Source organism: Bos grunniens, chromosome 16 (assembly GCF_055505025.1).
Source record: "Bos grunniens cultivar Pamir isolate PY7600 chromosome 16, Bosgru_T2T1.0, whole genome shotgun sequence".
Lineage (NCBI taxonomy): Eukaryota > Metazoa > Chordata > Mammalia > Artiodactyla > Bovidae > Bos > Bos grunniens.
Genome location: NC_141180.1, coordinates 30,602,982 through 30,617,527, shown reverse-complemented (window position 1 = coordinate 30,617,527; position 14,546 = coordinate 30,602,982). Strand labels below are relative to the sequence as shown.

The following is a 14,546-nucleotide window of genomic DNA, read 5'->3' as shown; positions in this document are numbered from 1 at the left end:
GACAGAAAAGGAAGTGCCATCTGCCTCCAGATGCCATTTCTGGCCCCCACTGCTTCCTGTAGACACAGGTTTCCATTGCTGCCATTTCCCTTCTGCCCAAAGGACTTAACTTTTAACGTTTCTTGTCATGTACATCTGCTAGTGATAAGTTCTCTTGGCTCTCCTGCATCATGGTTTTGTTCCCACATCAAGGATCCCGGCTCATCTTCCACTGCGCGTGGGGTTGCCTGTCTGCACTGGTTTCCCCGAGAAGCCTGCCTTCACGTCTCTAGCAAACGTCCTTTTCCTCTGGGCCGTGGGCAGCTTGGCTGAGGGTGGAGTGGAGCTGAGGGTCCAGGAATGCAAGGGTAGGGCAAGGTGAGCGTGGTTGCGGCCCCATCCGATGCCCTGCTCCTCACAAAGGCCCAGGGAGACAGGGGTCCGGGTCCTGCCGCTCCGCCCTAATGGCCCTCAGCAACTTCTCTCTCCTTCTGGAAGGTGAGGATGGCCGGGAGTTGGAGATCTCCGCGGGCGTTCGGTACGTGCAGCTCCCAGCCTACTCGGAGGTCAGCTTTTTCAGAGTAGACGACGGTTTGGGGCAGACGCCCATCCAGACCCCCTTGTGAGTAAAGGTGGCCCTGGGCAGCACCTGGGCAGGCATGGCAGGAGCGGTCCCTCCTTTACTCTGCGGGGGGTTGGCTGGGACTGTCCCTGCCCACGCCTCACACCAAGACATATGGGGTCACCACACGCTGATCTGGCGAAGGCGAAGCCGAGGCCCCTTCTGACGGTGGTGGTGGAGCAAGGAAGGGGTCCTGGGCCAAGGGCAGCGAGGCAGGGAGGCCGAGTGAGACACCGCCCCTTCCCTGCTTCCTCCCTGCCCCCTGGCCTCTGAGGAGCCACGCGGCCCTTTCTTCTCCCTGGACTCTGTGTCTTTGCAGCTGCGTGACACTGTCCTTCCCTCCACAGTGGATTCCAGTGCATCTCCTACCCTCTGTCCAGCCCCGCATCCGAGGGCCCAGAGCCCAGGGCTGCCCTGGAAAGTGCCAGCACCGACTCACTGCTCCCTGACGGGGACCCTGGTGGCCCGCCTGGTGAGTGGGGCTAACTGGGGGGTCTGCAGTGGGCAACATGAGCTCAGGGAGGCATGGCTGATAGCAGTGTCACCCAAACCTGAGCAGAAGGAAGTGAAGTTGACCCCTGAGAACAGTGGACATGGGAGACCTGGGATATCCCAGGAGGACACACTCAGGCCCAGGCCAGATGGTTCCGAGGACAGTCACTGTGGCTGGGGGTTTGAAGGCGGGCTGGGGGTGGCCGACCTGTGTCCAGGCTGCTGGACATGCTCACAGTGCAGATCCAGAGCCCCGGGCGGGCAGGGGTGGGAGGTGAGTGGTCCGGGCTGTGGCACCACTGTCCTGCGCACTCCACAAGCGTGTCCCTTGTGGCCGTGAACGCAGAGTGAGGCCGTCTGTTTTTCATCTCTGTAGTTAGAGCTGAGGATTGAATCCTCTCACAAACCTGGGGTTCTTAGTCGGCAGGGGGTGTGTTTTAGTTAAGGGAGGGCAGTGTCCCAGCCGTGGGGGTCCCACCTGGTACCCCATGTTCTCGACCCTTCTGGGAGAACCTCTGGGTAATTGGAGCTGGGGTCCCCACCGGGCAGGTACATACTCTTCAATTTAGGGCCTCACATTCTCCTTCGCCCTGGTGATGCCCCAGGTGGGTAGGGGCACAGACTTGCCACGTCCAGGGCCCGAGTCAGATGGAGCAGCGTCCAGACCAAGGCCTGGGTCCCTCCCTCCCAGGGTGGGCAGGGCTGGCTGGTTCAGGGGACCCTTGGTGACCTGGCCCAGGACCCTGTCTCTGCATCCCCTTCTGTTTACGGAAGCAAATTTAGCTGCGTTGTTGTTATCATTGTCGTCATCGGAGAATGTGCTGGTGTTTCTACATAAAGGCCCTCTGCCGGCCCAAGTGTGAGCCCCGCATCAGTGACCATGTGCAGGCCCCTGGACTGGACCCAGCATGTGGGTGTCAGGCCATAGAAAACAGCCTGTGGGGAAGCCGAGGGGTCCGCACCCTCTCAGCTCCAGCCCCTTCAGCGCTCGCGGCTGAGTCGCAGGCCCTGGGTGCTCAGCAGGAGTGAATCCATCCCTTTCCGCCTGAACCTCCCTAGCGCTCAGCTCCTCTTCTACAAAATGAGGTGCTCTCAGCATCCGCCTGCAGGACGATGGACTGAGCCCCCCTGCACCCTCTGCCCCGCCACCAGGTCTGGCTCTGGACAGTGCCCTGAGGAGGGAACAGGGCCCCCATCTAGAGGGCAAGGAGGACACTCCTCCTGTTCCTGCCCTTCTTAGGACTCAGTCTGCCCTTCACAGGAGTGGGTTCACGTAGGACCCTTCCAGGTGAAAGTCCCCACCCGCCACGATGACACTCACCCCCTCCCCATACCCCAGCCCCTCGGGCCTGTTGCTAGAGAGCCTGGGTCAGCCCAGGGTGGTGAACACTCTGCATCTGTCTGTCCTGTGGTGCACACTCCAGCTCTTCGGCAAGGAGGTGAGCAGTTATCCTCCAGTGAGAGAAACCCTAAGATAATAACAGAACATCCATCCTGAATGTTCACTGGAAGGACTGATGCTGAAGCTGAAGCTCCAGCTCCAACACATTGGCCACCTGATGCGAAGAGCTGACTCATTAGAAAAGACCCTGATGCTGGGAAAGATTGAAGACAGAAGGAGAAGGGAACGACAGAGGATGAGGAGGTTGGATGGCATCACTTACTCAATGGATATGAGTTTGAGCAAGCGCTGGGAGTTGGTGAAGGACAGGGAAGCCTGGTGTGCTGTAGTCCATGGAGTCACAAAGAGTCAGACACAACTGAGCGACTGAACAACAACAACAACAATGATGGTTAAAACTTGTGAGTCATGTACACGGTCAGCAGGAAGGAGGGCCCAGGGTTGCAGGGGGTCTGGGGGGCACACAGTCGGACCTAGGACCCTGGTGGGTGGAGCAAAGCCCTGAAATGGCCAGAGGAGTGACCAAGCCTTTCCTAGTTCTGATAAAACCTCCTTTTATGACTATACAGGGATGTGTGTATATATGCTCAGTCTTTCAGTTGTGTCCAAACACATGGACTGTATAGCCTGCCAGGCTCCTCTATCCACAGGATTTCCTAGGCAAGAATACTGGAGTGGGCAGCCATTCCCTCCTCCAGGGGATCTTCCTCACTCAGGGATCAAACCCGCATCTCCTGGGTCTCCCATATTGCAGGTGGATTCTTTACCATTGCACCACCTGGGAAGCCCAGTGATATGAAGATAGATATCTTTAACTTTTAAGTTTTCTTTATCCCTCCCTCGTCCTGAAGGAAAGCAGAGAGCGCAGTGTTCTGGGGCAGCTCGACCATAAGAGCAGCACAAACCCGGAGTCCTTTGCACGTGGGGTGAATGTCTGTATCTCAGAACCAGGATACTAAGCCCTGTCCCCCTCACACTCACCCCAGCACAGCCATGACCCTTTCTTGCTTGGTTCTTAGACCCAGACCTTCACTAGGGACCCAAGCCCTTTCTCCAGCCTGTTGAGGGCCCCAGGGGTCTTGGGTGGCTGTCTCTGCTTGTGTGCTCCCCTGGGTGAGGTCTGAGATGGGCAGGACACGGCACAGAGGGTGGCCCTGCTGAGTCTGAGGCCAGGGGCATTGCCGTGGGCCCAGCCCGGAGGATGTCTCTTCAGGTTGCCGGCCGCAGCCAGGATCCCTGCACAAACAGGTCTCAATAACAGCCCAGTGGGTTTCAGATCAAAGATAACCCAGCACAAGTCCTGGAAGAAACTTGAGCCAATAGAACCTCTGAGGTGACTATTCCTACTGATGCGACTTACAGGGACCCCCCCCCAACCAGAAAAGTCCAGTGAAACATCCAGCTTCCCCCCGGAGTTGTGAGCACTACCGATTGCCTGTTGTGACCAGCACAGCCAGATACGGGGCGGCGCTCACCCAAGCCTAGTCGCCCAGCCCCTTGTGCTCACTGGGCAGCCCCACTGTGGTCACCCGTCTCTCAGTGACCGAGGACTCCTGCCTCTGTTTCCTATTCTGCTACTCTGTGCACCACTTCATGGCCCTTGAGGGTTGCACAAGTGCCAGCCATCACTGCCATATTCCAGCTAGCAGGAAGAGGGAGGCATAAGGAGTCGGAAGCCCTTCCCTTCTAAAAAGCTTCCTGGGGTTATCATTCCCATCACCGCTTACACCTCACTGGCCAGAACTTGGTCACAGGACCCCACTAGGCCATGCAGAGACAAGAAACAGTTTGTCAGCTTGGACCAGGTTCTGCTACCAGAGAAGAAGCAGAGGCTGGATATTTCTCATCATCTGCCAAGTGTTTTGAAGCCCAAATCAGAAGCCCCATCATCTCGCTGCACCGCCAGGCCCTGGAGGGCACAGAGCTGGATGGGACACAGGCTGTGGGCAAGGACCTGGGCCTCCTGCCACCTCTGTGCAGGTACCCCCACCTCCCCCCACATCTCCTTGTAGAAAGCAGGCCCATTTGTGACCCCTGCCTGCCCCCAACCTCACCCTCCAGCCCCATGACAGGACTGTAGACTGTGGTTAACGGGTTTGGTAAAATGGGCCGGTGGTGAAGATGCTGATTCTGTTAGACCAGCAGGTACCGAGGGAGATAGTATGGTTGTGCCATGGGGATGTCACAGCCTTGGGAGCTGATGAGGGCCCCCCAGGCCTACTCATTGGGGCAGGCCAGCCAGGGCTGAATGCTGGGGGTCAGGAGCCACCAACCCTGGGCCCTGCCCTGAGCTGAGACCCCTTGGGCGTGTCCAGCAGACCCTGGCAGGGGTACCTGTGACCCTGCTTCTAGAGGAAGCGCTGTGTTCAGCGAGCGGATGGGGAGAGCTGCTGTGTCCTCCTGCCCACCCCCTTCCCACCCTGGAGCACAAGGTCAGGTTCAAACCCTGGAGTGGTTAGGGGTCTCCCAGAGGTCGACTGCCCTGGGAAGGGAGGGAGGAAAGACAGCCCTGAGCAGAAGCCTTGAAGCTGAGGCTGACCATAAGTTAGAACAGAACCTGGATCGTCTTACATTTAAAAGCAGCTTTCCTGTTTCAACTTGTTCTGACAGCCCAGATGTGCATGAGCACAGACCCCAGCCAGCCGGAGCAGCTACAGGGGCTCAGCACCCCTGCGCCCCAACCCTGCACCCCAGACTTCTCTGGGCAGAAGAAAATATAGCCTCCTGACCAGTGGTTCAGAACTGTGGGTGCCCAGGGCCAATGCCTGTTTACAAAGGTGGGGCCACTGGGAAGCACCCCCACTCAGGATCTCACCCCCTACTCCAGCCTCCCGCGGGCCCCCTGCCCTGGGGGCTCAGCCCTCACCTGCCCCAGCCCCAGCCCCAGCGGGGCCAGGCTCTCGCAGATGGTGGGTCAGCACTCTACTCCCGCATCCCGCAGGCAATTAAGAAAACGAACCTCTGAGAACTTGGTTTCCAATTATACAAATAAGTGAAACGAGGAGAGAAAATGCTTTCCCTTTCCAAAGGCCTAATGTCAGTAGTACGTAATTCAAAACTCTGTGTTTTATTATTTTGTTGACATGAAATATTTCAGTTCTTTGATTGTTTTTAACTTTTGAATAGACAAGTTGCTTTTTATTGAGAATAAAAAACGATGTCATAGACGTGGACTATTGCCAGATATTCTAAACCCTAATTTGGTTAAATTATAGCACCCAGATTTTTGTAACAAAGCACATTGATTTTATATTCAAAAATTTTTTTTATATTTAGTCTCTTAACCTTTTGTAATTCCCACCCACAGCTTTAAATGGTGCAGCTCTTTTGTGTTAATTGTTGTCAGTGGGGTGTCTGCCTCACCCCCCAGTAATTTAAGTCCATTGAATCCTAATGCAGGTGCTGCTAATTGCTAGAGGGACATTGTGAGGCTAGCAGAGCCCGGGTGGCTCAGACAATCCCCTGTAAATTGGATTTGGGAACCTAAAAAAACGCCAAAGCAGGGAGGGAGAACCTCAGATTGCTGTTTTGTTGTCGTTGTTGTTTTTTAATGCACAAAACCCTACCAGGAAATGTTTCCAGTTGATCTGAGTGGCCCTCATTTTCACTGTTAAACATGGTTTTGAGTGTCCATCAGAGGAGATCTGTGAGATGATTTTAAAAATCAAGGTGCCCTTTGCTGCTAATCCAGTCTTGCCAATAAAAGTGACGGAATGCATAGCAGAGATCTGGAAATTTCATTGCCTCTTGGGGTGATAACGCATTTTAATATTAATTGTCTATGGTTAATTATGGCAGAATAGCATGAAAGATCCATATTTTTAAAGGAAAATTTGTGCTATAAATTTCTTGTCTAGGAATTGTCCAGCTAGAAGGAACGTCCCAGGGAAATATAAAAAGATTCCGCGCTGCTTCCAGGACTGATGCTGTGGAGGACAAGGGAAGTGAACTCAGATGGGAGGGAGCTGCCTGCCTGGAGCTGGCATCAGAGGGGTAGGGGCTGCAGGCCCCCGAGACCACAGCTTCTGGGAGCCGGGGCCCTGGCTGGTCTGGTGGTTCTAAGTGGTCTGGGCCCCCATGACTCCCAAGGTCATGAAGAGAGCCCACTGGACGATCCCAGCAGTGGGGTCCTTGCCTCAGAGGCTGTGACCCAGGGCTGAGATGGGGGCCAGGCTGGTGCCGGGTCGCCAGGAGGCTCGTTCAGGTCACCCACGGTTCAGTCCTTTCTAAGGAGACAGGTACACAGCCCTCGGGCCCTGCAGCAATCCTGCGGTCTGGGAGCCCACGGAGGAAGAGGAGCCCGTCTGCGGGGCAGTGGGGGCCTAACCTCCAGCGTCCAACTGGAGCCCCCTCCAGCTCCTCCTTCCCACACTTGATGCCTGTCTGGGGCTGGCCAGGAGCTGCGGGGCACCAGCCCCTCCGTGTGTCTTGCAGCCCCATGGGCATGGGCAGCAGCAGGACTCTGGCTCTGCCTCGGACACCCTATGCCCTTTGGCCCCTGACAGTGGGTCTCTGGCAGGTGGTGGAGAGAAAAAGGGAGGCGAGTGTGGACCCAGGCTCCCTGTGCAGCCAAGGTCTGGCAGGCCACGATCCTGCACCCATGTGGATGCTCACGCTGGGTGCCTCTGTCTCCTTAGAAAGGACTGAACCGTGGGTGACCTGAACGAGCCTCCTGGTGACACGGCGCCAGCCTGGCCCCCATCTCAGCCCCGGGTCACAGCCTCTGAGGCAAGGACCCCACTGCTGGGATCGTCCAGTGGGCTCTCTTCATGACCTTGGGAGTCATGGGGGCCCAGACCACTTAGAACCACCAGACCAGTTTGCTTCCTGGTCTCCCTCACATTTAGATTCTGACCAAGAAGCCAACTAACTAGCCAGTGGCTGCTGGCAGCTTCCAGGATCAGATGGGGTGGGCCTCCCCCTCCATCACCCCTTCTGCCTCCCACCTGGGTGCCCCTCATGGGGCTGCCCGTCTTCTATGGTCAGAGCCCCCGCCTGTCTGCAGCCTCACCCCAGGGGTTCCCACAGGAACAGTTTCTGCCCCCTCCCATTACCCCACTATGTCACCGAACCCATGGCTTCCTCCATCGGCCAAAATGCTGCCTGCGGGCCCCTGTCCACAGGGGACACCCATAACGCCGTGCTGGGTCAGGCTTCTGCACTGACTGACTGAGATGCCGCGGCTGGTCAATGGGTCCACGGCCTGGAGGGGAGGCACGGGGGCTCGTGGTACAGCTTGTGGTATGTGTGGCCCCTAGGGTCCAGTAGCAGCTTCAACCAGGAGACTGTGGAGGGCGGGAGGCAAGGTGGGTGCCCTAACTTGTCCAGGGCTCCCCGCAAGATGCCAGGACCCAGCCTCTGTCAGGAAGCACATGCCAAAGGCACCGGGGATGGAGGAAGAGGTCTCCTTGGGGGGTTACTGTGGTCCCAGGGGCAGCAGGGCAGGCCTGAGTTGGGCCCCAGGGATGGGGGCAGAGTCAGGACTGGGTGACTAGGAGGAGGGGCCTGGGCCAGGTGAGGGGCTGCACTTGTGGGGGTGTGTGTGCACACGTAAGTCTCTGTACACGCATATGTGTGTGTGTGCATTGGAGGCCTTGCCCTGGGGAGAGTGTTTTCCCTGTGGCTGAGTCCCGTGTGTGTGTGAGTGTGTGAGTGTGTGCTCACTCTCGTGTGTGCGTGTCACCACGCACTCTCACCCCTCAGTCAGGGCACAGTTCCCGGAGCAGTGTGGGGAAGAGGGTGAGTCTCGTGGCCTCCTTGGGTCCCGCCCCCCAACCCCTTCGCCCCCCAAAACCCCCCACCCTCCCAACCCCCCCCCCACCAGCTGCTCCCTGGCGCCTGGTGGCTGGAGCCCCTACAAGCCTTGTCGCGAAGCCTCGGAATCAGCACCTGTTTTTGGCTGTGCTGGGTCTTTCCTGTGGAGCACAGCTGTCTCTCTAGTTGTGGTATGTAGGTTTTAGAGTGTGGGCTCAGTAGTTGTGGCCCACATGCTTACTTGTCCCATGGCATGTAAATCTTAGTTCCCTGACGAGGGATCAAACCTGTGTCCCCTGCATTGGAAGGCAGATTCTTAACCGCTGGGCCACCAGGGAAGCCCCACTTTTTCTCTTTAAAGGCAGTTTGCTGACTCCATTCCTTCCTTCCTCGGAGCCTAGGGTCTTGTGCCAGCCCTGCCCTGTGCAGGAGGGGGCTGGAGGCAGAGACAGCATGACCAGGCCCCACATGCCATCCACAAGCTTTGCCCTGATGGTCTCCTAGAGAGAGCGACAAACAGCCCTCCACTCTTTTCTGGAAGAACAGAAGCATGTGAGTTCCCCACCTAGTCCAAGGCTGACTCAATCACTCAGAAAGACAAGCTTCTGCCCCTGGAGACCCCAGGCCTCCCCGGCAGCCACCCAGCCTCCCTGCCTGCTGACTGCTCCCCGCAGTGACCCTCATGGTGGAAAGCAGCTGGCAGTTGCCCTGCTTCAGGCCCCTTCATGGCCCCTGAGGCCTCTGACCAGGGCCATCTGAGACCCCCAGGACAGTTGTCATCAAAGTGTCATCAAAGCTTCAGAAATGGCAAGTTCCCAGCATGTAAAAGGACATATCTCTATAGGAGAGACCTCGGGCAAGCGTCCTTGGGCCACTCCTGGGGTCTGGGCCCCACCCCACCCCCACTCCTCCTCCACCCAGGGCGAGGCTGCTGCTTAGCGAGCCACCTGCACGAAGTGAACACACGGGGAACACCCGGGGGCCATTGGCTTCCTTTCAGTCTCTGGCTGAGGACTGGGGAACGGAAGGGAACCTGTGGGCTAATGGGAACCTCCAGGAGCTGCTGCAGTGCTGCACTCGATATGCCAGCAAATTTGGAAAACTCAGAAGTGGCCACAAGACTGGAAAAGGTCGGTTTTCATTCCAGTCCCAAAGAAGGGCAATGCCAAAGAATGTTCAAACTACCATACAATTGCACTCATTTCACATGCTAGCAAGGTTATGCTCAAAATCCTTCAAGCTAGGCTTCAACAGTACATGAACCAAGAATTTCCAGATGTGCAAGCTAGATTAAGTAAAGGCAGAGGAACTAGAGATCAAATTGCCAACATTCACTGGATTATGGAAAAAGCAAGGGAGTTCCAGAAAAACATCTGCTTCATTGACTACATTAAAGCCTTTGATTGTGTGGATCACAGCAAACTGGAAAATTCTTAAAGAGATGAGAGTACCAGACCACCTTACCTGTTTTCTGAGAAACCCATATGTGGGTCAAGAAGCAAAGTTATAACCAGACATGGAACAGACTGGTTGAAAATTGGGAAAGGAGTATGTCAAGGCTGTATATGATCTGCAGCCACCCACCAGGGGAACTGGAGGTTCCACATGCCCACCCCTCCCAGGCCAGGCCAGGCCAGGCCAGGTTACCGTCCCCTGGCTGGCCTGGAAATTCTTGAGTTTGAAAATCTCTTATTAAAAAAAATAAGCTGAGTCCCCCAGCTGGGAAGAGGGCCCAGTTACAGATAAGGCTCTGTGTTCCCCACGTGGAGAATTCATTTCTGGGACTGAGCTTGGGCCCGTGTCTCTACCCCAGGTGCAGGCAGCCGGGACAAGTACAACCAAGATGGAGGGGGCGCCCTTGCAGGGGCTCCTGAGGGAACGCAGGCCCAGCCAGGGCTCTTCAAAGACAAGCTCTGTGCACCTGCCTCCACCCTGGTGGCACCAGCAGAGCAGTAGGCACCTTGACCAGGGCTGGCTGTCCTCAGTTTCCTGCTCTCTAAACAGGGAGACGATGGTGTCTCTTCTGGGCTGAGGTGAGGGTTCCATGTGTGCAAACCACCTGGGAAGAGCTTAGCAAAGGACCTGGCCCCTGGAGAGTGCAGAGTGACCCTACCGTGGAGGTGAGGACAGTCATGGTGGTGGTAACGATGATGATGATGATGGTAATGGTGATGATATGATGGTGGTGATGGTGATGAAGATGGTGAAGTGGTGGTGATGAGGATGATGATGGTGTTGATGAAGACGGTGATGGGGATGATGGTGGTAGAGTGGTGAGGACAATGCAGCAGGCAGAGCTGGTCCTAAGGACGCCTAAGAACGGAGGCCGTAAGAGCCAGGAGGGACTGTCCAGGAGAAGCAGGCTTCACTCCTCAGGGTATCAGCATCCAAACAAGGTGTGGAAGGAGGTCTAGGGAGGAGCATGTTTGGGGTTGGAGGAGCCAGCGGAGGTGAGCAACAGCGAAACTGGAGAAAGGCCCAGGTAGACGGGAACCCTGGGAGATGGGGAGGAGCCAGGAGGAAATGGATGAGGCTCTGGCTTTGTTTTCTGTACAGAAACAATCCCCACTTGGTGAAGGATGCTCACAGCCTAACCTTAGAGAGGATGTGTGGCCCAGGGGGTGCCAGGTGGGGTCAGAAAGCAGGACTCTGGGTGGATGTCAGCCATGATTGGGGCACAGTAGCCCATCCACTCTGGTCCCTGCCACACGGACCCACCTGCAGGGTTCTGAGGCAGTTGTGGCCTCAAACGACCAAGACCCACGGCCTTTCTTACTTCCTCCTGTCCTGAACCATCTCCTGGTACCAAGTGGTTCACGGGCACCAGAATTGACTCCTGGCTCCAAGGTCAGGAGGACAGGACTGAGAGGGGCTAGGGGTCCCTGCTCCACTTCTGATCACCTGGGGGGCTCAAGGTGCACTCGACTCTCCCAGCCACACTGCTCACCCCCTCAGCCAACAGGACAGACTGACCTGTCAGATGTCAGCGGCTCAGAGCTGCTCATCCCTGACTCCAGTGTTTCTCTCCTGTCGTCTCCCTGGACAGGAGCATGGGTCCACTGCAGGGGGAGCCCCAGCCCTCGGGCCTACTGCGTGGGAAGTGAAGTCCAGACGGCTCTGCAGGATGTGGCCGCTAGGATGGGTGTTGGGGGAGCTCACCCAGACATCCAGGTTGCTCCCTCCAGCTGGTTCACTGAATGTACATGGAGGAGCCTGGACTGTTTCCAGTGACTGTGGGGGGTGGCACTTCCTCTTTCCTCCCCCTCCCCTTTCCCCAGGAGCCACGGCAGGGCTGAGGAGGGGCCTTGTGGGGAAGGGTCGCTCAAGAGGTTTTTGACAGATGTTAGGAAACCCTCCCAGGCAAACACCACCGACAGGACAGAGGCCTGGTCTGTGGGGGCAGCTCCGTTGTTCGGGGGTGAGGTCGGCACCCTCAACCACATCCACAGGTTGGCATCAGGCAGCCCATGGAGAGGGTCACAGGGTAGTGGCCCTGGGGCTGGAGGCCTCTTGGGCAAGGGAGTGTGAGAGTCGGGACTTGTGTGTGCGCATGTACGTGTGTGTGCACACCTGTGCCAGGTGGGGAGGCAGCTGACCGGCTGAAGGCAGACCCTCCAGGCCAGATCCCAGGCCCCAGCAGAGTTGTGTGCCCAGGGACAAACGGGGCCCAGAGGGCTGGCACACAACTCAGAGGGAGCTGTCGCCCAGGTCCTGGGCAGCTGGAGAAGGGCAGGGAGACCCCCCAGCCCTCAGGCTGCCTCCCCTGCCCTTGGCCATCAAGACCCAGGGCCCCAGGTGTCCTTCCCGCGTGGACCTCCCTGCTTCCCCTGCTGCCGGCTGCTGGCTGCCCGCGTGTCCATCTCTGTAACCAGCCAGCCCCTTGCTGATGGAGTCTACCCTGAGACTGGCGTGGTGTGTCTGGCCACCAACAGATGGGCCAGCTTGTCCTCTTCAGGCTGATAACCTCCTAGGGGCTCAAGTCTTGCTAGAGAGGAAACGTCCTGCCTGGAGCCAGCTGCCCCAGAGACCCGGGCCCACAGCAGCGGCACTTATTCCCGAGGTCTCTGCGCCTTCTCTGTGTCCTACACAGGTGATTAGGGAGTCTAATTGAGTCGGCTGTAAAAAGATAATTAATTGGCATTTCCCTCCCGGAGAGGTCAAGCTGCCCGCTCTCCCTGGCCAGCTCGGCCTCCTGCTCCCTGGAGGCAGCACAGTGACCTTTATTTTGCTGATAAAGCCGTAATTGATGTAATTAAAATCGACAGAAAGGTTCGGAAGTCACCCCAGAGAGCTGGAGTCGCGAACCTGCTCGCAGGGCCACCTGGCTGGGGAGGCTGCAGAAACGCACCAGGAGCCGCCCCAAGGGCCCTGGAGGCCCAGGCAGGACCCTCGCCCAGGAGTGATGACCCTTTCAGGACACGAGGGGTAGGGGCTCCCTCCCTCTCCTGCAGCATCCTCAGGACTTGGGTACACTTGAAGTGGCCACTTGGCCCACACACACTCAGCCAGGAGAACGGCTAGCCTGTGCCCACCAGGGAAGGCAGTGGGCAGCCAGGGGCCTGGCAGGGTCTCTGAGGCCGAGTCTGTTGTCAGAAGTGGGGTCTTCCCTCCCGTGGGGCACCCACTTCTCCTATGTGTAGTTCAAACTCTCGGGACCAGGTTGGTCACAGGGCAGACAGGGTCAGGAGGGGTCATCACGCCCATAGCAGGGACCTGATTGGGAGGTATGGGCAGAGGCCAGCAGCACCAAGGACCAGAGGGCTCAGCACGGCTCAGCCATGAGCGAGGATAGGACCAGCTCGTGCTCAGGGTACAGGCAGAGATGGATCCATGCGCTGGAGCATGAGGGGTGAACTGAACATCCAGAGCCTGGAACTGAAAGGCTCGGCGGGGTGGCAATCACCAGGGAGGGCAGTGGGCAGCTAGGGGGGTCCCCCTGAGAAGTATGAGACTGGTGAGCGGAGGTGGCTAGAAGTGGCCAGGTGTCTAGCACAGGCAGTGCGTGTCTGTGCGGATGGACACCCCTCCCCTGTCTCCTGTGTCCAGGATCACAGCCCCCAGCCCCAGGCTAGGGTCCATATGTCCCCGAATCTAGAAGGTTCCCTCCTAGGACTGCAGGTAGAGCTACCTATGGGGTTTCAGCTGGACAGCGCCAGGTTCTGTCACTCAACAAAGGGGTCTTGGAGCCCTTCCTCTTCTGTCCCTGGATGGTAAGCAGGTGTCCTGGGGGTCAGGGTGCCCACCCTCGTAGCTTAGGTGGAGGCGTCCTGAGCCGCTGTCAGGGTCTCGGCGTCCCCTCCTGGTCACGTCCGCCTACGTGGTTTCAGGGTCGTGTGCGCACCCAGAGCACTGGGGTCTCACTCCACGGTCCAGCCTCGCTTCCTCAGTCCCTCTTCACTCGCGGGGAGGACACAGGAGCACCTGTGCTCCGGGCGGCCTGCAGGGTCTGGAGGACTGACCGGCCTCTTCCAGCAGCCCCGTTGGTGCCCAGAGCCGGGGGGCGGCAGCTCGGGGTTAGTGTGGATGTGCATGGACTTGCACACCAGCTCGTTTCCACACAGACCCCTAGTCCCCAGCCCCCCAATATGGTGCTTTGTGGGCCTAGGTCTGGTTGCTGCCCAGGAGAAACCATGGCCTCAGCAAGCCCAGCTCTGTCTGGGGCCCACTAGCCGGTCACCTTGGCAGAGGACACAGAGTGGGTCTTTACTGTCCAGAGGTGGGAGACGTTAGCTCCCACGAAGCCGCACGGAAGCCGCGGTGCGTTAAGAGCTGGAAACGATTCCGTCAGCAGCGCGTTCCTTTCGCTGCCCAGGACATCCACAGTGCCCGGGCAGCTGAGCTGACAGGAGACAGCGTGCATAGAGGACGTCCTTGCGGGAGCAAAGACTCTGCTTTTATAATGCGCTGTAACAATGAGATTAAGACCCCGCCGAGAGAAATAATTCCCCACCTGTAATTTGGAAATACTTCTGGGGTCCATCTCCACCTCTCCCTGCAGAAGCTAGGCTCCAGGGAAGGGGTGTTAATGCCTGCACCCCAGGGCCCCATCCAGGGTATGGAGGAGAGACCCCTTCACTTGCTCAGACCCCCCGCCCCCGCCGAGGGGGCCGATGAAGAGACACCCCTCCACTCACTCAGACCCCCACCGAGGGGGCCAATGAAGGGTTCACCCTGCAGAGTCGGCTGGCAGGAGTGTCCAACCACCTCCCCTTGGCCCCTCCCGACTTGTGTACACGTGGGCAGGGCCCTTGGGGCAGAGGGTGGTCAGAAGAGCCCTGAGTCCATCCCCATATGAGA

The 14,546-nt window shown here is 57.8% G+C and overlaps 1 protein-coding gene across 29 annotated transcripts in view; it reads left to right on the top strand.

Moving 5' to 3' along the window:
* The window catches only part of MORN1 (MORN repeat containing 1), a 49,282-nt gene that overhangs the window by 21,042 nt on the left and 13,694 nt on the right, over window positions 1–14,546 (top strand). For 10 of the 29 annotated variants that reach the window (XM_086342507.1, XM_086342504.1, XM_086342512.1 and 7 more), the window contains 2 exons: window positions 478–601; window positions 949–1,073. In XM_086342507.1, coding sequence (XP_086198633.1) covers window positions 478–601; window positions 949–1,073 — 249 coding nt within the window. Of the gene's footprint in view, window positions 1–477; window positions 602–948; window positions 1,578–2,517; window positions 6,214–14,546 lie in introns of those variants that run through there. The other 19 variants (XR_015142736.1, XR_015142734.1, XR_015142740.1 and 16 more) reach the window with 10 other exon arrangements.